Raw genomic sequence first — 23,368 nt, 5'->3', positions numbered from 1 at the left:
ATTTGGGAGTAATGGGAATTATCAAATTCCCATGGCTATCTGCAGACAGAAATGGGGACTCAGTGGAAGAGCTCATGTTTTGCATGCAAAAGGACCCAGGTTCAGTCTCTGGCATCTCAAGGAAGGACTGGGAAAAGCCCATGTCTGAAACTTGGGATAGCAGCTAAAGATCAGCGTAGACCATAGTGACTTTGTATATGGACTCTGTATAAAGCAGCTTCCTTATCCAAAAATGGCTAGCAGTTTATGGGATACAACACAGTCCCCTACATCACAGGAGCTGGAGCAGCTCTGAACGTCAGAAGACACAGCCCTGGCAATTTAGCTTTACAAGCCTAGCGGTCCCAGGATCAATCCCCAGCACCTCCAGGCAAGAGATAGCAGAGTGCAGGGCAGGAAATCCCTTGCCTGCTGGACTAGGTGTGGCCTGCACAACATACAGGCTACCCAGAGAAAGGAAGTCCACCAGGCATGAATGGCAGCCTGCCTGGGACTGCAAAAACATGCGTGCGCACACAGGTGTGGGGATGTCAAGCAAGTGGAAGGCCACAATACGTAGCTGGTGGCTTGCATTTGATTTGGTGGGTCACACAACTTGTAGATCTATTACAGTCCAGGGATCAGCAAGGTGTAAAGGAGAGAAGCCATCAGCGAGCCACGCCTGCTCATCAGCCTGCTCCAGACTGCCTGGGATGGCCTTTTCTTCTCCTTCCAAACTTTGCTGATTGCCATGACAACGGAGCACCGTCTGTTGCCTCTGTAGCCCTTAAGCGATAGCTGCGGCTGCGGCTAGCTGAAGAGATTCATGTCACAGCAGGGGAGCTATCAGCCACAAAGCCGGGATGAGGCACAAAGTGGGGTGGGGGATGCCAGGGTTTGGGGGAATGAAGCCTCTCCCGGGCTAGAAACGTAAGAACGTAAGAAGAGCCCTGCTGGATCAGACCAGGGGTCCATCCAGTCCAGCATTCTGCTCACACGGTGGCCAACCAGCTGCTCACAGGGAACCCACAAGCACGGCATGAGTGCAACAGCACCTGCCCGAGTTCCCCAGCAACTGGTGCACGTAGGCCTACTGCCTCTGGTCCTGGAGGCAGCACATAGCCATCAGGACTAGTAGCCACTGACAGCCTTATCCTCCATGAATTTGTCTTTTAAAGCCATCCAAATTGGTGGCCATCACTACGTCTTGTACAACAGCATCTCCTGTAGAGCAAAAGGTGGGGTGGAAGAGGGATAAAGGATGGTGGAGGGACAGGAGAGCATATTTCCAGGCAAAGCTCCCCTGGCCATGTGAGTCTGAGAAGAAAGTCAGGAAGAATGTCACAGCAATGCATGTATTAGACCAGGGATGGGGATGGGCGGGGCAGAGATACCTTTTAGATGAGGCCGTTCTGCAACCACAAAACTGTCTACACCGATGCATGACATACGCCTGTTCAAGCAAAGGGCTGTATCTAATGTTAGTCCTACTTAAAGTAGACCCATTAAAATGAACAGGGCTTACGGAAGACTAATATTGGATACACCCCATTGGATACAACACCAAATGTACAAATTCACTTGCAAAAAGTGCATCTGCAGCTGTGCTGAATCTCCCCAAATCGGTGACCATAAGGCCCAAATGTTGGCAGCAAGCTGTAATATTCTGTTGCACTCATGTCCTGCTTGAGGTCTCCTGGTCAACAGCTGGTTGGCCACTGTGTGAACAGAATGCTGGACTAGATGGACCCTTGGTCTGATCCAGCAGGGCTCTTCTTAAGTTCTTATTCAAGTTTTGTAAACGGTGTTAAATTAACTGTGTATTTAGTGCTGAAGGATTTGGCATCTGATGCCTTACCTAGGATTGTTTCCCATGGGGTGAAAAGTGTTTGTGTGTAAAAGCATGGGAGATCATCTGTAAGGGCAGAGAGACTGGGGCTAATGGAAGGGTCTAAGACAGTGTTGAATTTAACAGTTCCCACCTCCACTCTGTCAGAATAGCGATGGGCAGGGGATCACACCAAGGTGCGGGCTAAAGGTTCATTTGTTTTGGGTTTTTTTTAAGCAGTTAGTAGGTGCAGTGACGGGGTCACTCAGGGTACAGGGCTAAATGACAACTCTGGATGCTGAACAAGAGACATGAGGGCAGGGAAGGATGGGGAACATTGCCTAGCAGCGAAGTGGAGCCAAATAAGTTTCTTTTTAGCCTGAGGTTTCTTGTGTATAAAAAGACTAGCATGTTCAGCATGTTCTGGAGTAATAGTGGTTTCATTCTGTTACAAGCCTGGCCTGATTCGCTCTTCTGTTTTATACTTCCAGCTTTATGACTCAGTCAAGTTTGCCAGTCCCTTCATTTTCTGGATTCAGGCTGCTGTATTCAGCAACTTCTGCTAACACATGTCTACCTTGGACATCCCCACATTTTTAGTAGCACTTGTCAACACGCTTTCCAATTTTGTCTGTGTCAAAATGGTATCTCAACTTAGGAGCACAGCTAGTGACACCAACAGGACATATTCTTGCTACAGTCCTTACTGGCACATTTGGTATTGAATGAATTTGCATTCCGATTTCCAGTTCAAAGCTTCATTGCTAGAGAGGACATACGAGTATGGCAACAGCTGCATTTTCACTACCAATGCAAGAGAATGCCATATGTCTATTCTCTGTAGACATCAGGGCTAGAAACTTGAAAAAAGAAAAGCTATGCTGAACCACAGATTCTGCTGCGGTTGCTGATTAAATGTCATATGATAAACTCGATAGCAGGGCCGGTCTCCGTCTCTGCAGTTGAGTGAGTGTACCAAGAGCACAGCAACTAGAGGGTAAACATGTGTATACACAATCCTGTGTGTGTGCTCATGACAGCCAGTGTGGTGTAGTGGTTAGAGCACTGGACTGGGACTTTGTTCTAGCCCCCACTTGGCCATGAAGCTCACTGAGTGACTCTGGGCCAGTCAGCTTAACCTACCTCACAGGATTGCTATGAGAATAAAATGGAGAGCACAAGGACCATGTAAGCCACCTTGAGTTCCTTGCAGGAGGAAAAAACGGCAGGATATAAATGCCATAATACGTAAAACAAAACAAAACAAAACAAGACAGAGTTGGGGGCCAAATGTGCCTAAGCCTACTGGGGATCCCTTTCGATCTCCATCTTAATCTCTTGCCTATGTAAAAATAAGAAATAGAACCTGAGAAGAATTCTATAACAGCCATGCTGCCAACAGCAATTCAGGCCAGCGCATCTTTTTGTTCCTGCTCCGGTTCAGCTAGAACTTGGCGTGTTCTGATTTTGTTAGAATCTGGGCCAAAGGATGTCAAAATAGCTAATCTGTTGACTCACCGAAATCGATAAATGTAGGAAAATAGCATATTACATCAGCTATTTTGGAAGAGGTGTCGGCACAAGTTGGAGGAGCTAAATTTGCCACCTTCAATTAAATAATCAATAAAACGCTCAATTGTAACTGTGCAATGCTTACCATTTACCTGCGAGCCAGAAATATACAAGGAACTCAGCAAGCAAAGAAAGCTGAAGTACTGAGTGTGCTTGCTGTGCTCCGAGAGCAGGGGTGGCTTTGGGGGGTTTATTCTGTGCTCCCCCTGGTGCGTCATTTAGAGCCAGACTACATGTCACAGCAATAGCCTGGCGTGTAGCTGAAAGGTAGCTTTTTCTTTACTCTAGTGTAAGCGTTGGATCAGGACCACTGTGTACCAGTAAGGGAGGATTAAACCTCCCCCCACAACTTTTTGCTTCCTGAAATCCCCCCCGCCCCCCTGAGAGGGGATTACTGAAAGAAAGAAAAAAAAATCTCCACTGGCATGAATTGAGACTTTTTTTTTCTTTTGTTAACCCCCTGCGAGGCGGGAAGCAAATAGAGTGTGTGTGGTGGGAAGGCTTAATCTCCCCTCCCAATGCACAGCGGTCCTGATCCAAAACAGGGCCATGTGCGCTTACACTAAAGAAAAAGCTAACCCTCGGTTACATGCTGTGCGATTAGTGTAATGTAGTTTGGCTTTTAGTAGAATTTTGATTCCATCTGCTGACGGAATTTGCAGGTTCATGAACTGGAGGTGTGTCTTTTTGGTGCAAAGTTCAAGTCTCCCTGGGTGGTTTGAACTTGGGACTGAGTACACGTTCATATGCGCGCGCACGAGCGCACATGCACACACACACGACATTAGCCCCCCTTGAGCTGGCAAACTGGACCACTTCAGGAGAGATCATGACTGAATGTTCCTCCATCTGAAAAAAAATACAACCATAGCCCTTCAAATAGAAAGCTAGCATGTCAGGAAGATCAGTAGAATGGAGCCCTTCTCCCTGATGTGCTAGGGTTTTAAAAAAAAACATTTACAGGGATTTTGTTATTGTTGTTGTGCGATGGAGGAAGATCCAATCATGCAAGCTGGTGTGATACAGCTCAAGCATAGGTTTATACCACCTCAGTGAGAGGTAAGCCGGAACCGCAAAGAGGGTGTTTGAGGGTATCCAATGCACAGTGTGTGTTCTTGAGAATCTACCCTGTAAATAGTAAGTTCTATGGCCTTCTGTCCTCTTCTGAACCTGCAGTCACACTGCCCCCCCCAGCACAGCCCTCTTCTCTTACCAGCTGATTCCACCAGAGCCAGGCTTTTCATCTTGGTCCCATGCAGGACCTCCTGAAGATCGCGGTATCTGCAATTCAGGGTGATGTAGCGCACGTCACGTACCATGATGTCTTCCACGCGCACATTGTACTTCCTGCAGATGCAACAGACACAATTAGAGGTGCCCTTTCGGCAGGGGCAAAGCCGCATGGCAGATTCAAAGGCTGTAGGGGAATCTGAGGGGCCTGCAAAGTGAGGCCAGGGATGTGGGCTGGGGATTTTGTAGGGAATTCTCAGCCCCTCCAATCCCCATCAGGCTTTGGCTGAAGCTATTTGGCTTAAGGGGTAGAAAACCCTGAAGGGTTTGTGGCTTATGAACTGCAAAAGATAAGACGTACAGCAGCTTTTCCCCAACCTGGTGCCCTCTAGAAGAGTTGGGTGGCAGACATTGGCCATGCTAACTGGGAATGATGGGAGTTGCAGTCCAAGAGACTGGGGAAAGCTGAAGTAGAGCAAGTCATCCGAGAGATATGTGGGCACCCAGGGGTGCTGTCTCCGGATCAGTGGAGGCTGGTGGCTCCGATGTCAGTGGGGCAGCAGATCCACTCTGGGCTTCAGTCAGAACCAGTCAGAGCTCTAAAGGAGCTTGCCAAGGTATCTATAGCTTGGATAGATATCCAAGCTATAGATAACAGCTCCTTTAGAGCTCTGACTGCTTCTGACTGAAACCTGAAGCGGATTCACCGCCCCACTGACATCAGAGCCACCAGCCTCTGTTGCTCTAGATATGCTGGGACTCCATAGCAGGCTCTCTAAAGTACGCTAGTACGGGGCGGAGAAGAGGCGGCCACCGCACACACACTTACTCCTGATGCCCCCAGCCGAGCTCCGGCAAGTAGGGCAGCTTCTTGATCCGGATGATGCTGTCGTAGAGCGAGGGCTGCAAGCTCTGGGCCACGGCATTGGCCAGAATCACTGCGATCATGACCGGCAGGATGTGCGAGATCTGGCCCGTCAGCTCGAAGACGATGACCGCCGTGGAGACCGTGTGGGTGACGGCACCGGACAGCGCAGCCGCACCTGGGGGCGTCAAGCACGGGAATGAGCTGAGTAGGGAAGGAGCTAGACCGACACTGGGACACTCACTTTTTGACAGGCCTCAGGCTGCGGGGACGCAAGGAGGCCTCGAACTTCACAGGAGAGAGTCAGGCATGCACTCGAGAAGCCTCAGAATGTACTAAGAGCCCATCTGGACCAGAGCAAAGCCCTACCTAATCCAGCATTCTGTTCACACAGTGGCCAACCAATGGGAAGCCTGCAAGCAGGACATGAGAGCAATAGAGCCCTCCCGCCCATGTTTCCCAGCAACTGGTGTACACAGGCAGACTGCCTCAGGTACTAGAGGTAGCATATTGCCACCTGGACTAGTAGCCATTGATAGCCTCCTCCTCCATGAACTTGTCTAATTCCCTTTTAACGCCATCCAAGCTGGTGGCCATCACTACGTGTTGTGGTAGCAAATTCCATACGTGAACTATGCACAGTGCGAAGAAGACCTTCCTTTCCTCTGTCCTGACTCTTCCACCCATCCGCTTCATCGGATGACTCTGGTCTTTATGTATGTACATATTGCACCGAGAGCGAGAAAAAGGCATCCAACCTTCCCAACGGCCCAGGATGGCCTGTGCAATAAGCCAAGCCTGACCAACCCTCATGACACCTCGTGGGACCTGGGCACAACTGAAGAAGGCCCCACAGGAATGATGTACTTCACCTCTACACAACGTGCGCTAAGGCACCTGACAAGTCGGAGAGGCCATCCCCAACTTCTGACCTGCTGAACTGGCCTGGTCATGTCTAGGGGCCACCAGTGTCCCAGTCTTGGCCGCCATCTTTCCTTCCAATGACGGGCAGAGAAAGGTGCAGGGCCAATGGTGGTGGAAGGAGAAGAGGCAGAGCTTTTGTTGGCTTCTTGGGACAGACTTCATAGGCCTGGTGTGCATCCCGAGAAAGAGACCTCCGATGGCCAAACTGTTCTTTCGTGGGGAGGGGGGTCCAGAATGAGAAGATGAAACGTGGGGGATGGGCGCTTCTGGAAGTCGGGCTGGCCACTGCTGCTGATCTCCCCTTGCAACGCAGACCTGTAGGGCAGTGCTAGGGAACCTCCGGCCTACAGGCGGGATCTGGCCCACCAGGCCTTTCATTCCAGCCCACCACCTCTCCCCCAGCAGGCCCTGCCCTGCTCTTCTGTCTCAGTGTAACCTGGGGATGCAGGAAGAGATGGTTCCTTCCCTGCAAGGTCAGCTTGCTTGGATTCCACTTCTGGATTTGGCCATGACCACAGACAGCATGCAGCCCCCAGAGGTAACATACAAAGGAATGCACCATTGGGCTGAAAATGGTTCTCCACCTGTCGTGGGGAGTGCTGGATTTGTCCCAGAATGCCCTCCCAGCTTATAGGGCAGCTTTCCCCAACATGGTGCCCTCTGGACCTCCCTCAAGGCAGGAACTCTGGAAAGCCAGGGCACTAATGGGATACCTAGAGAGGATCCATAAGCTCTGCCCCAACTCCTATGCCACTCCCAAAGGCTCCTGTACTCCCAGGTCACCTCATAGTTGGGGTGGGGGTCCGTGCAAGACCACCTAGACTCTAACCCTCCCTCCTGCACCGCAACAGCATCCAGACCCCATCTGAACATCCCAAATGGTACGAGAGAGGCTTCATCTTACCCACCACTGCGTAGCCCCCTGGCACAATGCGGTAGATGTTGCTGTCGGTGTGGATGCCATCTGGGAACCAAGCTGCCATGCTCTCGCCCACCAGCCGCCCAAATGCGGCCCCTGACCAGGGAAACAGAGGCAGGGTCAGAGCTCGCCAGGCCGGCGGGGTTGGAGGGAGAGCAGGGAGACACACATGGCAGGCTGGCATTTGCCCATGTGACACAAGGGGAGCCCTGCCCACAGCCTGGCCCAGAACTGACTAGAGGTTTAATCTCCACCTCGGCCTCTCCATCAGGTGCGAAAAAATCCAGGCACCAAACAGCCACAGGTGCCTGATTATTTGGGCCTAGCAACTGGCACTTCAATTCCTGCAGTTGCCAGAAAGCCAGGTTCTCCTCATATCTGGGCTCCACAAAAAATCTCTCTGGCTCTCAGGTTTTGCAAAAACATTTGCCGAAAAAGAAAACTTGCCATGCTGTAGAAGCAAAGGAGCACGGAAGAGAAGGGAGAGCAATGGGGCATGTCAGCTTCAATTACAGTGACACCACGAGTAAGAACGGCTATCCGATGCACAAAGGCATTATGGGTAAGGACACACCATTGCCAGTCTCACCCCTGCCCCCACAAAGGGCAAGGCAGCATTAGTCGACAGCTAGCTACACAGGGGAGGTGGCACTGATCCTCTCTGGGAAGGTTTAAAGCTCATACACAGCAACACCGAGGAAACGGGGAGAACCAAGGAGAGGGTTCCAGGGCCCACTTACCAATGACAAAGACCGGCATGAAGGCTCCGCAGGGCACTGGGATGGTGGTGGCCAAGGCAGACATCCAGAACTGGGGAGAGGGAAGAGAGACATAAGGACGTAACAGCAGCCATACTGCATGAGACCAAAGGCCCTTCTGAGGGGTGCAGAACCTCCTTCAGCCTGAGGGCTGAATTCCATTTCAGAGAGGTTCTAGGGGTGCCACATTCCAGAGGTGGGCAGGACTGAAGGCAAAGGGGGTGGGGCAAAGTCAAAGGGGTGAGGCAAAGTCAAAGGGGTGGGACTAGAAGCAAAGGGGCGGAGCCAAAACCCCAGCACATTTTGACGTAAAGCTCTTCCTGCCAGTCACTACGCCTTAGGAGAGACAGTTCAACCTTTTAGAATGGGGGAAAAGCTGCGCAAAACCCACAAAACCACCATACAGTTGAGGGAAAAGGGGTGGGACCAGGAGAAGGAGGCCTGGGTCTCTGGGGAACCCCAGAGGGTCAGATCAGGACCCCAGGAGGGCTTCACCATCCCTGCCCTAAAGCCCCAAGACCAGGGACAAATGTTCAGTCTGTCCAATGGTCAAGACAGCCCTGGACAGATCACGGCTAACTGCAAAGCCCCTGTAGCGCTCCCATTCACAGGTGCTGCTAACGGCACCATGTCAAGGAAGAAAGCCAGGCGCGGGTGGGTTCAAAGCCTCAACATACCTTCATGAGGATGAAAACCACCAGGGTGACAAAGACATTGGAGCGGGGGTGCTTCCACGCCTCAGAGACACCGACGTATTCAAATTCTTCAGCCAAGCCCTGCTTGGCCCACGTGCGGTTATCAAACAGGGTCACAAGTGTCTCCTTCTGCGTGAGCTGAGAGGTAAAGGACAGCAAAACAAGCACAGAGGGTGAGAGCCAAGCAGCGCCTGCCCCAAGCTCTGAGGTGCTGGTACTGGATTTCTGACCCCTACATGGTTTGGGCCCAGGCTATCTGAAGCACTGCCAACGCCAGGGGTGGGGACCACATGGCCCTCCAAATGTTCTTGGACTGCAACTCCTATCATCCCTCACCACTGACTATACTGGCTAGGGGATGATGGGAGTTGCAGTCCAACATCTGGAGGCCACGCATTCCTCTATGCCCGTATGTACTTCCCCAAGCTTTAAGATCAGTATCCGAGGCCCTGCTCTTTCGTTCACTGGTGAAAGCTGCTCGGGTGGTAAGTACTAGGGATACAGCCTTCTCAGTGTTGGCTCTGTATCTCCGGAATGCCCTCCCTAGGGAAATCCATTCTGCTCCCTCTCTGCTGGCCTTCAGGACTTTATTTTTAACATTCCAGTCTGCACTGGGGTGATTGTATGGCCGTCACGTTTAAGAACTCTTTTATTCACTGCTGTTATTTTAATGTTTTTAGTTGCTTGCTGCCATTTAAAAATTTGGAATGGTAATGTTGTATTGCCTTGATACACTGTAACCTGCCTGGGGCTAGAAACCTATTAAATAACAACAGCATCAACTCTGGCTATGCTCACAGCACTGAACAGCCTAGGCAGGATCAGACCATGGCCTATCGAGTTGAGCTTTCCATTTCCAGGAGCAGCCAGTCAGATGGTGCTGGGAAGCCTACAAAGCGGGGCATGAAGGCAACAGGCCTCCTGGGGATATTCAGAGATACACTGTCTCGGTACATGGAGGCTCCACTTAACCCTCTCACAGTAGAAACAAAGCACCAGGATTGGTAAAGCGTGCAAGGAACCTGGGAGAGGTGGGCACACACAGTACACAAGCCTGCTCTTGCATGCTGATTCTGGCACCCCTCGGACAGCGCACACATCCCCTGGCAGCTGTTTGGTCTGCCTATCTCAGCTTCCCAACCAGGCGCTCCTCCAGATGTGTAGGACTACAGCTACCATCATCCCCAGCCAACTAATGGGAACTGTAGGCCAACCATTCCGGAGGCCAACCAATTTGGGAAAGCTGGCCTACATGGTAGGGTCATCCCTGAGTGATGAGTGTCCCCTGGCGAGCCTCTAAAGGGAGACTAAATTACCTGGCCAGCCATGAACTGCCCGAAGCCAGGCGGGAACGTCAGCGTCGCTATGAGGAGCGTGACAAGAGCAGGGAAGAGCAGGCGCCTGAAAGGACACACGCACAGAGCCATTTAGGATCACATCGTGCCACACCATGAGTGGCACGAATACCTTGACCCCTCCAAACTCAGAGGATCAGAATTTCATCACCCCTTGCTTAGAGGAAAGAGAAAAACCCATTCTGTGATGGAGCAGAAGGTGTACACTCAAGAGCTAGGTCTGTGCTGTCTTTGGCAAGCACAGAACCTGGAACTGGCGGTTTCCCTGCTGCGGCCCTTTAGTGCCGCCGAGGCATGGCTTCTCTGCAGCCAGCAATCAGCTGGAATCAGCTGGAGGTGGAATTGGAACTCTCCAGTGGCCAGACAGAGAGGGACAAACCAGCCTGGATTAGGAAGGCCGGTGGTGCGAGCCGTGGAGCTGCTCAGCCCAGCCCCGGCCCAGAGGGCAAGCTTTTGCTCCTCCGCCAGGAGCCCCTTGATCCAGAGACACCCAACACTGGGTCAATTGAACCAGATCCCCCTGAGGGTCTGGCCCCTGTTCCCTATGGGGCCTCACACTCCCTAGTGCCTGCTCACCAGCCCAGGCAACACACAAGGCAGGAGCTGACGGAGAGGCAACCAAGTGTTAGGCTAAGGCTCCAGGCAAGAGGACTGCCCCTTTAAGGCTCTCCACTCTTCAAGAAGTGGGTGGAGCCTGTGAGGGGCGGGCCAGCCCAAGAGTGATAAAAGGCCTCTGTGGAGCTCCAGACCTCTTTGAAGCAAGTTGTCGGCTTGGAGCTATCCAAGGTCCTCCAACTCCAATCCGCTTGCTGCCCTGCTGGCTAAGTCAGCCTCTTCCAAGCTGGTGCCCTCCAGACGTGTTGGACTACAACTCTACAACTGCTCTGCTGTCTGGGGCATGCTGGGAGTGTATTCCAACATGTCGGGAGGGTACCAGTTTGGACAAGGCTGGACTAAACTAACCTCAGTTGTCCATTGTTCTCCAGCCTCCCAGCCCACCTCGTGGCCCAAAAAGGACACTTGTCCGTCCGTGTGGCATGTGACTTGTGCCTCTTACTTTTTCATGAGGAAGCGGTTAATGGCCTTTTGCTTGCGCATGAACTGGACGATCTTACGATTGAAGTAGACGAAGAGGGCCCCACCAAAGCCGCTGGCGATCCTAAGCAGGGAAAAGAGGGCATCAGGGAGGGGCTGGGGAAAAGGGAGGCTCCAGCACAGAGCCAGGGGAGGCCTGGCGGAACCCGGCGAGGCTCACCCGATGACAGCAAAGGCTGGCAGCTCCTGCAGGTCGAAGGGGAAGTCCAGCCGGAAGCGGGTTTTGAAAAGAGCCGTGATGGTTTCTGGAGGGAAAGAGAGTATGATGCCGGGAGAGATCCCAAGTCCTTAGGAACCCCAGGAACCACCTTGTCTCATGAACATCAAATCTAGCAAGTGGCATGCAAACTGGAGCGCAATTATTTTTGCGCACACCGCTCAAGCTCTCTCTTGGTTGATGCTTCCTCCATCCAAATCAGTTCAGTCCCTTATATGGGACTCTGATGATGCCCCTCAGAGAGCTCTCCTCCCCCAGCATATCTACTGCTGACCCCTTTGCTGACCTAAAAACCAAGAGCTGCATAGGCTCTGCAAGTCTGCAGGATTGGTTCACAAGTCTGGATTTTAAAAGGCAAAACAAATTTCTCGTCCTTAAGGCAGGGGAGAAAAACTTGAGAACACATGGGTGAAATTTCAAGAAGCGGGGTGGACGGGTTGAGCCTTACCTCCAATGGGCTGCAAGAACATTTCTTGTCCTTACAGCCCATTCCATCCAAACCCCTCTTGCCAACAACAACAATTAGAAAATCTTTGAAAATCTGCATGTTGGAAGCTTAAATTGAGGGAACTTCTCTGTTTGTATGGTCCCTCTCAACTATAAAGCTCTTCTGAAAAGGTCCAAATTTAGGTTATATCTGTACAGTCCATTACATCATTTGGAAATTAAGGCATGGTCTTCTCTGCAGCAGCCCCAATGCTATGGAATTCCCTCCCCAGGGAGCCCAGCACTGCAGATTTTTAAGAGGTACTGCAAACTTCTTTTTTTATAAACCAACCATTATCAACTTGGTACAAAGGGATTTAACATTTACTGCATTGTTTTTTGTAATTGGAGTCATCTTTTCGACAGTTCTTTTGTATTTTTAGAATGGGAGGTAGCTGCTTTGATTTTAGGAAGGAAGAGAAGTTATACACTAGCCTTCCCTGACCTGGTGTTGTACTACAACTCCCAGCATCTCCCATGCTGGGAGTTATAGTCCAGCACATTTGAAGTGCACCAGGTTGGGGAAGGCTGGTCTAAAGCATTTGGAATAAAAAATAAATGCAAGTTGCATGACCTATTCTGCTTCCTGAATTTGGGTTCCCTTGGTTCAGAACACTGTGGTGGCTGGTCCAAAGAAGCACAGCCCTTCTTTAGTCTTTTGCAAAAGTCTCAGCCAATACCTTTTGATCCAGGCCTGGCTTCCCTGTCCTACCCCCTAAAGTAGGCCTGTTCAAAAGGAAACACTGGAAATGTTTATGATTAGGGAGGAAATAGGGATTGTACCTTCATCCTTGTTCCACACAGCAAGTACCCGGAAGATGAAGGCACTGAAGGTGGCTGCAAAGAAGCCACGCCAGTAGTTACGGACGGCAAAGAAAGTTGAGGTGACTTCAATGCTGAAGAGGACACCTATTGGGGACAGAGAAGAGGGAAGAGTCTGGGTTCTAAAGCCAACCCTGGAGGGTTCTAAAGCCAACTCCACCTAAGTCAACAATGGGGAAACTCCAGAAGCGGTGGGAGACAACATCCTTCCTTCCTGACCCTTGGCCATGCTGCCAGGGGCCGATGGGACCTAGAGTCCATCAACAACTGGAAGGCCACACTTTCCCACCCCTGATCTAAATCACTGCTTGTGGCCCAAGGGCCATCTCCCCCATCAGAGGTCCTCCCTGCTAGCACTGAGTTTCCCTAACTCACAGAACTAGAGAACTGCAGGTTGCAGTTTCAAAGCTGCCATTGGCCATGATGGGTGTAGATAGGGGCATTGCTCTAACCCTGTGTCTCTATTGTTATCACACTGGGGGTTGGTCTGGATGACCTCCCATGATCCCTTTCCAAATCAGTGATTCTTGAGTCTAAGACTGGGGTCTGCCGAAGCAGTTGAACTTGAAAGATTGCTGGAGATATTCTTAATTAAAGGCTAGTGGCTCTCAACAACTGGCTTAACAACGGCTAAAAAGGATCTGAAAGGGTGATGCCTCTTACCCACCCGCTCCCAGCGAAGGAACATGGTAATCCAGGTCTGTGTATAAGAAGGGAACAAAAGAACTAGACTGGCAGGTTGAGAAGGAGAATGGAACTTTTTGGGGTGGGGGGGCTCTGAAACATCTGAAGGTGCTGGCTGTCCCCCTAGAGATCTTATGTGGGAGTAGTGAATGTTGGAGGTCTGTTGGGGGGTTTCACGCCCATCTATGTGCAACATCTGTATTTGTAAACGCAAATATTTCAGAATCACAGTAAGCCTCCAGTAACCTATTTCCAAAGGAAACCAAACCTAGGTAAGCACTACACCCCTGGAACTCCTCATCACCTGGGAGGACTGGGGTACACGCAACACTGTTGTGCAAACCCTCTGCGCCTGGCTTTGGCAGCAAGAGTGGCAACCGAAGCCCACTTAACCCTGGAAGTGTCAGGGAACTAGGCTCCCTTCCTATAAGTGGGCCACAGTGGTGTGTGTCCACCAATCAGATTTCTGTTTAGCAGGACCTACCAACGTGACCCGGAAGTGATACCCTCTTTGCTATGCTGACCTGAACCAAATGGGCCCCAATGGCAGTGACTCCATGCCAGGTCCAGTCACACCACCAACCCCTCCCCCCAGCATCCCCAGCACTGCAAGTTGGCAACCACTGAGCTAGAAATACACAAAGCCCGCAGATGCACTGTCGGAAAAGTTGGCAGCTGCTTCAGAAGCCAGAGAAACGTAGGGCCAAACAGCACATTTTGGCACGAATCGCACTTTTTTTTTTTTTTAAAGAAAAAAGCGTGTTTCAGAGGCCCACTTGTATTTTGGAGAAAAAGCACCTGGTGGGGCCCAATCCAGATTGGGACCTCGCACCAGTTTTTATCTGATATTCCCCTCCTCTCTCAACGCTATTTGCTCCTAAAGGTGCTGTTTACTGTAAGCACCACCGTCGAGGGCAAAAAGCAGCTCAGGGGATTTTCGGCAGGAAACTGGTGCAGGGCTCTGATCTGGATTGGGGCTCTTTTGGCTGCTTTTGAAGGAAAATAGGACATCTTAGGCATGCTTAAAAAAAAAAAAAGTGTCGTTTGGCCCTTATGCCCCCTTCTTTTCCTTGAGCGACACCCCAGTCGTCAAAGGTGCAGAGAATTTCAGCTCCCTTAAATTATAGGAAGGTACGGTGGAGATAAATATTTGAACAAAAATTCAGTTAACTGATACGATAGAAATTGTAATATAAGATATTATAATGCATTCTATTATAAAAGCTTGGCTATTGTTTTGAATAGCTTTGCTCCATAAACTTTCCCTGCTTCCGCAGCATTCTAGCTACAGGTCTAAATATTATGACAATTCCAAAGTACAAGCAGTGTTTTGAGAATACATAATGAAGATGTTATTTCCTCACAACCAGTTTAACGTGGAGAAGACAATTATTTCTTGGCAAAAACCACATTCCCTGAAATCAACACATACACAGTCACCATGCCACCACAATCACAGAATGCACATTGATGGGGACAGATTTGAAAGCCGCATTTGTGAACAATGATCAATTGACAAGATGAATATAATCCCTTTCTCCTGTGAATGCTCCCTACCCCTTTTAAAATACGGAGATACAGTATTTCCCAAAGGACCCTTAGCCACAAATCTGGGCTCCATTTCTAGTGGCTTACGTGGGGTCCTGTAAAGGCATCATTTCCTGTCCTACGCTGTCTTTCTCCTCAGCAATCTCTATTTTTGAACTGTTGCGTCATACTGCTCGGACCCCAAAGGACCACATGCCTTTCCTTTTTCCTGCTCCACCGCCGTTGTTTCTTGAAAACAGAACAGGCAGTGTGGTGTAGCGGTTAGAGGGTTGGTTGAGGTCTGGGGAGACTCGGGTTCTAATCCCCACTCAACCATGAAGCTCACCGGGTGACCTTGGGCCAGGCACTCTCTCTCAGCCTAACCTACCTAACAGGGTTGTTATGGGGATAAAATAGTGGAGAACCATGAGCGCTACTGTGAGGTCCTTAGCAGAAAGGTGGGATATGAATGTAATAAATAAAATAAGAAGTGCCAGCTTAAGGCTTCCTAAGGGTGGAAGTAGACGTTACAAGGGAAACACGACATGTGCTGTGCATTTCCTCACCCCCACAGCCAGCAGCCAATGAAATGAGGTGAGAGAAGGGAAACACATAATGCAAAGGTGAGGAAGAGAGACCCAGAGCAATGGCAGCTGCACATCTCTTGGCATGTCTAGTTCTGCCCTGAGTGGAAAGTTTCATTCTTGTAAGAGAGACTCACAGGAAACCCAATGCATTTGCTTCCCCACACACACACACCAATCTTCCTCCAGATCAGCTGTAAAATGTTGACTTTTCAGTGGTGGCCTCCTGTCTGTGGAATCCCCTCCCCAGAGAGGCCCACCTGTGATCTTTTTGGTGCCAGATGAAGACCTTTTATTCTCCCAGGCTTTTTAGCCCTTCAGTTTTAAACATCGTATTAATGTGTTCTTAAATCTTTGCCCTGCTGCTGGCTTTCCCCCCAGTTCTTACTTTGGTTTTATTCTGTTTTCAACATATGGTTTTTATCTTTTTATATTACGTTTATTATGTCACTATATTTTAAGGTTTTAAGTTTTGTGTTGTGAACCTCCCAGAGAGCTTCGGCTAGTGGGTAGTACAGAAATGTAATAAACAAATAATAATAAATAAGATTGGAAAAAATCTGAACTTAAGACTGGAAAAATGAAATTGAGAGAAACTGAAATTGAGAGATTTGTCCGTCTGTACTCTTAACAGTACATTTGATTCCTTCCTTCCCACAACTACTGCAGACTGGATTTTTTTTCTTTTTTTATCATGAAATTTTATTCTATTTCAAAATAAAGTTAACAAAACAAAGGCCACAAAAAGAAAAACATACATAATAACAACTCAAGATCACCAAAAAAACCCCAAAGGAATTTACTAATTATAATTTTTAGTCTATAACCTTATGGATATGATTATGGGACGTCTACAGTAAAACAGCCTAAACAGGAGGTCAATGCCTAATGAAAGACTAAAAATGAAATCTGTACAGCATCTAAAAGCAGTGTGGGTGAGTGTGTGTTATTTTGTGTGTATGTGTGATTATTCTTAAAGAGGCAGACCAGGTTGGGTGGGAGCCAATAAGGTTGCCACTTAGTCCAGACCCCTGCCCCCCCCCCCCGGCACCCATTGGTGGTAATTTTGCCCCACAGCCGGTGGGTTTTTTAAAAAAAGAAAAAAGTGCACCTCTTCTCTCAGGCTCCACCCCAGTGAATGCAAAACTGAGAAATCTATGCAAATCAGAAATGGTCTCTCTCCCTCCACCCCTTGCCTTCTTTCTTTGGGAGAGCTGGGAAACCCCAGGGCCCGTAGGGAAAGACACGGCGGAGCAGGAGACACACAGATGGAGACGGTGCCTGGCACAGATGTCAGCAAGCAAAGAGAGTGAGATGAGTCACCAACCTAGGAGCGCAAAGCGGCGAGGAAGTCAGGCTGCGCAGAAGGGCCTGCCTGGGCGAGCATTGGCAGAAGGGGGAAAGGAGGAGATGACATTATGCCTGCAACTGGAGAGAGAGAGAGAGAGAGAGGGCTCCCCGCACAACCCCAAACACCACTCTGGAGCCACGCCAGCCTCGCAGCGCAGAATCTGAAACCCACAAGGCAACAGAGATGCAATGCAGCTTGGGGAAGCCTCATGGTCTTTCCCTCGCCCACACTGTGGGAAGAGAAGAAACCTTTCCTTTTAAGCTCAAGCTCCTGGGTTCCCCAAAAGTTTAGTCTGGGGTCAGCAACCTGGTGCCCTCCAGATGCTTTGGACTACAACTCCCATCAGTCCAGCCTGCATGACTACTGCTAAGGAATTATGGGAGTTATGGAGGGCACCAGGATGCCTAACCCTCCTTTAGTCAGGCCCAGGGCTCCATCTTGGGTTGGGCTAAATGAAAGTCTTCACTTAAGCACATGCAGAGTGCTTTTCCACCTCGGCATGCCCCACAGCCAGTTCCCGCGGATCTAGGACCAGGGAGCAAGAACTTTGAGGCCAGCATGACCTTTGTACTGAGCAGAAGCAAAGATGTGCTTTGGGAGAGGGCCAGAACTGTGTACGTCTTCCAGGATTCGCCTGCCCATCTGGAAGGAGGAAGCTGAGAGAGGTGGCCTTATTCATCCCCCACCCCACCCCCATACAGTAAACACTTCTGAAGTTGGCCCTATACTTTGTTCCCTTGTATTAGCACCCATTGTAAGAGGAAAAAGCACATAACGCTTTCCTGCCTGCCTGCCCCTGAAGGAGGAGAGTTCAGGCGCAGACACTGCAATCACATGGAGATATCCCAGAATTTCCCTGGGCTCTGCTTTCCACAGTGAAAGTAGCCACCGTCTGTGGTGCTGGCACCCAAGGCATTCTGGGAACAGCTCAGGCACCAGGGTTAACTTCTAGGTTGAGAGACAGCATCCATCCTTCCGCTGAAAACAGATGGATGATAAAATGAGAGCTCAGAGCACATCATTCAGATGTAATCCAGTCCTACCTTCAAACCTGAACTGTCCCTGCAAATCAATCCCTGGTAAAAGCTTTTTAGCTTTGCCCCCCACTCATCAACTGGGGAAAGCTAACGAAGCAAAATCAAAAAAGGAACCGCTGCACCAACCAAATGCCCAACGTGTTTTGACAGTGGTCTTTATCAAGGGAAAATCTCTTAATTCTTCTGGAGGATTCCCTCTCCCTTGCTTCTTCAAAGAAGACTCTTGATAAGGACCAGTGTCGAAATGCATTGGGAATCCAATTGATGCAGCTGTGCCTTTTTTTGATTTTGGTTCAGCTGTTTTTTCTGATCCCTCTTCATACTGTTGAAAGCCAACAAAACACCCCACTGCAGGGCGCCTCAGCTTTCCCTTGCTGAAGGTGGAGGCGGCAGCAACAGTGAACAATGTCTCCAGCCTCACTCCTCTTTCTGGGCAGCTTTGGACCTTAGCAAATGGCTTCTGGAGCAGGCAGAGCGGGAGAGAGAGAATGCTAGGACCCAGGGAGTCTGGACTTTGGAGGAAGGAGGAGCTATCGCTTGAGATATGAAGAGCGTCCATCCATCGGCAGTACAGAAGGAAGTGGTCCAGGAAAGGACTTTGGACCAGGGGTGCAGAACCTTTTGGAGACTGAGCGGGGAATCCCCTTTTGGACAAACGTCCAGGGGCTGCATTCCAGTGGTGGGTGGGGCCAAAGGCAAGAGGGGCAGGGCCAAAAATGTACATAGAAATATGAGCATGTTATAGAACGAGGCTCTTCCTGCCGGTCACTCAGCCTCAGGAGAGGCAGTTCAACCTTTCAGAATGGGGGAAACTGCACAACAGCCGGGAAACGACCAAACAATCGGTAGCTGGGGGGAAAGAGGCTGGGCTAAGGGAAGGGAGTGTGACCATCTGGGCAACCCTGGAGGGCCAGATCAGGACCCCAGAAGGGCCAGATATGGCTCTCAGCACTGAGGTTCTGCATTCCTGCTTTGGAGGCAGTGGCCATGGGTCAGGTGAAGGTACCTGGAGAAAATCTTGCTAGCCTTATCACAGCTGTGTTGGGCTTCCCTCAAAATTCCTCAGAGGTGTTACCTGAAAAGGAACCCTGCCCCCTCCCCAGGTGTCAGGATTCCCTTTTGCCCCTGCTGTAAGCTTCAGAAGCCAAATCAAAACACAGACAAGAGGCTTCAGTTCTCGGCTTTTACTCCACTACTTCAATGGGTCATACAGATGCAAATGGTCAGTGACTCACAGTCTACAAAAGAAACACCTTCAGGGAGTTCAGAGGAAAGCTACAAAAGTTGCCCACCCTTTGAAGAAAAGGCGGGCTACTGTCCTAATTTAAGGGGTGGCGGTGGGGGATCGCTCTCTCTCTCGTGTGGCCTCTAAGCACCGCTGTTCACACCGGGCCAATTGGGCAAACCGTCTAAGTGCCACCCCTGCCATCTCTCTCTTGGCTCTGCGTTTCTGCCTGGCATCTAAGAATCCAGGCTCTCCAAGCCCCACCTCTCCCTGTTCGCTATCTCTCACAGGGGTGTGTGAAGAGAGGCCCTCTCCGTCCAGCTGGACCTTTGAAGCCTGAGGAGTCTGTGTCTCTATCTCTGGACAAGCCTGGGAAATTTCCTCCTCCACCTCCTGCAATTCCTCTTCAGAATCTGAGCCACTGAGCCACTCCCTGTGCTCAGAGGCAACCCTGACACCAGCCTCCCAAAAATTCACTTGATTTTTCCTCTCAAGGTGAAATTTTGGTTGCGACTCTCTGCCCGCGCAGCTCACTGCTCAGGAGCCTGTGACTAGGGATGGCTGTCGCAGGGAAATGCGGCCCATTTTAGTCTCACCAAATTTCCCTGGAGCCCAAGGCTTGGCTTGCATTTGCAAGCCAAGCCATGGACTTCTTCTTGAAATCCGGGAAATCTTCTTGGTTTCCCCCCCACTTCTTATATCGACATTTATGCAAATCGAAGCCATAATATGCAGATGCAAATTGAGCATATTACAGCTTCAATTTGTGTAAATTAGGGCTGAAATTTGTGCAAATTACGCAAAGTGCATCTGCATGATGCACTTTGAGAAAACAAACCCCAAACTCCATGAGGTGGTTCAACAAAATCTGCATTGAGTCAGACCAGCTCGTAGGTAAGCGAGCTGAAGTCCAGGGGGCTGAGCTGATGAAAGTTTGGCAAACTTCACCCCCTGGATGTATTCCTCTGACATCCCTACCTGCAAGTTGCTTCTTTGGACGCTTACCCTGCAAGGGTTCACAAGTCTTTAACTGCCATAGCCACTTCTCTGTAACACCTAAGGCGAACGCCACAGGCGCTGTTCTTATTCCTTTTATTACGAAGCATTAAGGACTGAAGATGTTACGTAACTTTCTGTGCCACCTACAGCCCTCAGCTCTGCCAGGCATATTTACATATGAAGATGCCTTGGATACAGCCCAACCATTGGTATATCCAGCTCAGCATTATCTATCCCAGTCTGGCTGTGGGATTATGGGAGTTGTAGTTCAACACATCAGGAAGGCACCAGGTTGGGGAAGACTGGTCTGTCCTGACCAGCACAGCAGCCCCAGAGAGAGATCCTTTCCCAGTGCCATTATATGGCATTCTGTAGCTGGCGATGCCAGGTATTGAACCCGGAACCCTCTGCACGCAGAGCAGGGAGTCCTGTCACTCAGGTATGGCCTCTCCGCAGCAGCCCTCCCCGCTCCACTCCCACTCATCCCAAGAACTTGGGAAAGGGAGGATGGTATCTCGGCCAGGGGCAGGGATAGGTGGCGGAGAAGCTGCAAGCATCAGCCTTACCTCCAATGGGAGCAGCAAAGCAGCAGCCGACGCCCACAGCACAGGCGGCTGCCAGCATCTCGATGTTACGGGATTCGTTCTGAAAAAAGAAGTCGCTGAGAGGCGTGCAAGAGCCGTGAGGGAGTCTCCAGCCAGGCTGAAGGATCAGCATGCAAGGCGGGGAAGCAACGGGGAAGACTAGTGTGAAGGGAGCAAAAACAGCTACATCTAGAGCTAGTGGTGGGTGGCTCCCCCTTGCTGGATTCAGAGAAGGTGCCCATTCAAGATACAGTCATTTACAGCCCATTCTGAATCGATCACCTTGCACTTGCAAAAATGTCATCGAAAGGCCTGCAGGCTGCCCCTTTACCAAAATCAGGAAGGAGAAGGAGAAGGGAGGGATGGAAGTCATCCAGACCTAAGCTATAAAAATGGCTGCAAGCACATAGAGTCTGGGGCCATCGGGAACCATGGGAAGAGCAGTTTCCCATGAGCATCCCTGCCTTTTGCCAATCATGGGGAGGGGTAAGCAGCTCAGCAGGGCACTTACACCTCATCTCATAACTACTAGAAAACCCTCTCAGCCCTAACCTCCCAACAAACCTGGCTTCTGTGACCGTCCAGTTTTAATTCACACCAGGCTAGGCAAAACCAGCATTCTGAATTGTGCCAAGAACTGTGCTGCCAGAATGGGAGTATAAAGATCTCCTAGCAACCTGCTCCCGGAATTAATAACAACAAGAAAATAAATAAATAGATTCTGTAGAGCCTTTCTCAAGGGCTAAAGAGCTTCATGCATATATTACTGCAGGAATCTTTGCAACTACCCAGTAAATCAGACCTGTACTACTACTCCCATTTTGCAGACTGGAGGACTGAAGGTAGGACAGAATGGCTTCGCTAAGCTCACCCAGAGGACTAAGATTTGAACTGGGCTCCTGCTGGCTGTATTATATCCAGTCCCCTGCGCTTCTTGGCCGTACCACTCCGCCCTAGTGCCCTGCTCTGCACAGTTCTCACCCTGCACCAGCCGCAACCCTGCCCATCAGGTGCTCACCTCATAGATGCCACCAAAGAGTGAGAGGAATTTGCTGAGGAGGGCAGCACACATGCTGGCTATGTGGACGAAAGGTCCCTACACAAGGAAGAGAGGGAGGAATGAATGGGGACCCCCAATACAGACACATCCAGAGCTCTCCCTCCAAGACATTCTCCGGCCCAAAGCTGCCTGCAGCACAACGGTCCCACGGGCCCCCTCACCTCTTTGCCCAAAGGCATCCCACTGCCTAGAGCGCATGTCAGGCCAATCACTTTGGCCACAAAGGTCTTGAGGGTCAGGTATTCCTTCAGCACCACGCCCCGCAGAATGGTCTTCATTTCGGGGATGCCAGAGCCTGGAGAGAGAGGGAGAGGGAGAGAGAAAGAGGGATCCCTCACTAACAGATGACGCCATCATGAAATTCAAAAGTTAAGCTTCCACGTACACCAGGACATTCTTGGCTTTATGGACTATTTGACCAGTTTAATTGACCCATGTGGCAAGCTTCAGAGGAACTGTGCAAGATATGAGGTTGTTGCTGCAAGTCACCAGGAGGGGCAAGGAATGATGCTGATGAGGCATGGACCATTAGAAGACATCTTGCTCAGCCCCACGCTGGCTTCTCAAGGTTTTGTGAGGCTTTGCCCATGCACTTTCAAGCATATCATAGGCTCTAGAGAAGAGGTGGACAACCATGCTGCTGTGGTGGAAAAAAAATGGTGGTTTGCCCCTGAATTTTGGCAACAAACAGCTATGGAAGCTTCAGAGGGACACATTTAGCTTGAAAACAAGCTCAGGTTGTTCTTTTGAAGCTTCCATAGCAGTTTGCCACTAAAATTCAGTGGCAAACCACCAATTTTTCATGACAATGGGGGCCACTCTAGAGGAGGGGGGGCTTCATTTGGCCCATCCCTGGGCTAGAGGCTTGGTTCTTTAAAATTATTACCTGCTGTCCCTCCTAGATTCTTAGGAAGCTGAATTTGCTGCCCAGTTCCAATTTTGGTAGTGCAATTATTATGTATTTATTTGATTTTATTTAAAACATTTGTATCCCACACTATATAATTAAGATCTCAGGGTGGAGTACAGATAAAATAAATGTAAATACTATAAAACAATAAATAACTTAAATACCTAAAAACATATTAAATCATCAAGCTAGCTAATACCAATTTAAAATCTAAAACAATAAAACAATTAAAATGGTGTGCAAACTCAGGGAATCCAATTAGCCCGCAAAAGCTTTGGTAAAAAGTCATGTTTTAGGGGCACCCTGTTCATCCCCCCCCACCCCGGGATTCACCTTAGCACATGCAAAAGTAATAACAAAAGGCCAGTACAGCCCGACAAACAAACTGGCTGGTAAAAGGCTGTAGCAACAACCTTAAATTAAAATATGCCTACTCTACCTCCCTGCTCCAGCAGTCCACATTTCTACACTCTCATAAGGCTGTCATCCAGGCGATGTCTAGCCTCTCACCCTTGTCATTGCCGCCCCCGCCCCCAGCTCTCACCTAAGGGATGGCTGGACCTCAGCCCGCCCCCCCAGCTATCCCATGCTCTCACCCTGGGATCGCTCACTCACCCAAGACATGCACATGCATGCACACACACACACACACACACAGTTGC

General features: G+C 50.0%; 1 protein-coding gene across 2 annotated transcripts in view; it reads right to left on the bottom strand.

The window, feature by feature from the left end:
* Positions 1-23,368, bottom strand: part of CLCN2 (chloride voltage-gated channel 2) — a 91,848-nt gene that overhangs the window by 15,427 nt on the left and 53,053 nt on the right. For both annotated transcript variants that reach the window (XM_084847635.1, XM_084847636.1), the window contains exons 5-16: positions 21,958-22,091; positions 21,755-21,832; positions 20,719-20,797; positions 12,707-12,832; positions 11,381-11,465; positions 11,183-11,284; positions 10,087-10,171; positions 8,753-8,908; positions 8,058-8,127; positions 7,303-7,413; positions 5,439-5,652; positions 4,593-4,726 (exon numbers count right to left, since the gene is read on the bottom strand). In XM_084847635.1, the coding sequence (XP_084703761.1) occupies positions 4,593-4,726; positions 5,439-5,652; positions 7,303-7,413; positions 8,058-8,127; positions 8,753-8,908; positions 10,087-10,171; positions 11,183-11,284; positions 11,381-11,465; positions 12,707-12,832; positions 20,719-20,797; positions 21,755-21,832; positions 21,958-22,091 (1,374 nt within the window). The remainder of the gene's footprint in view (positions 1-4,592; positions 4,727-5,438; positions 5,653-7,302; positions 7,414-8,057; positions 8,128-8,752; positions 8,909-10,086; positions 10,172-11,182; positions 11,285-11,380; positions 11,466-12,706; positions 12,833-20,718; positions 20,798-21,754; positions 21,833-21,957; positions 22,092-23,368) is intronic.

This window comes from Heloderma suspectum, chromosome 3 (genome assembly GCF_057233095.1).
Source record: "Heloderma suspectum isolate Gila_16-S chromosome 3, 16-S_ref, whole genome shotgun sequence".
NCBI classification, from domain to species: domain Eukaryota; kingdom Metazoa; phylum Chordata; class Lepidosauria; order Squamata; family Helodermatidae; genus Heloderma; species Heloderma suspectum.
The sequence above is the reverse complement of the archived record's forward strand: the minus strand, read 5'-3'. Positions and strand labels throughout refer to the sequence as shown.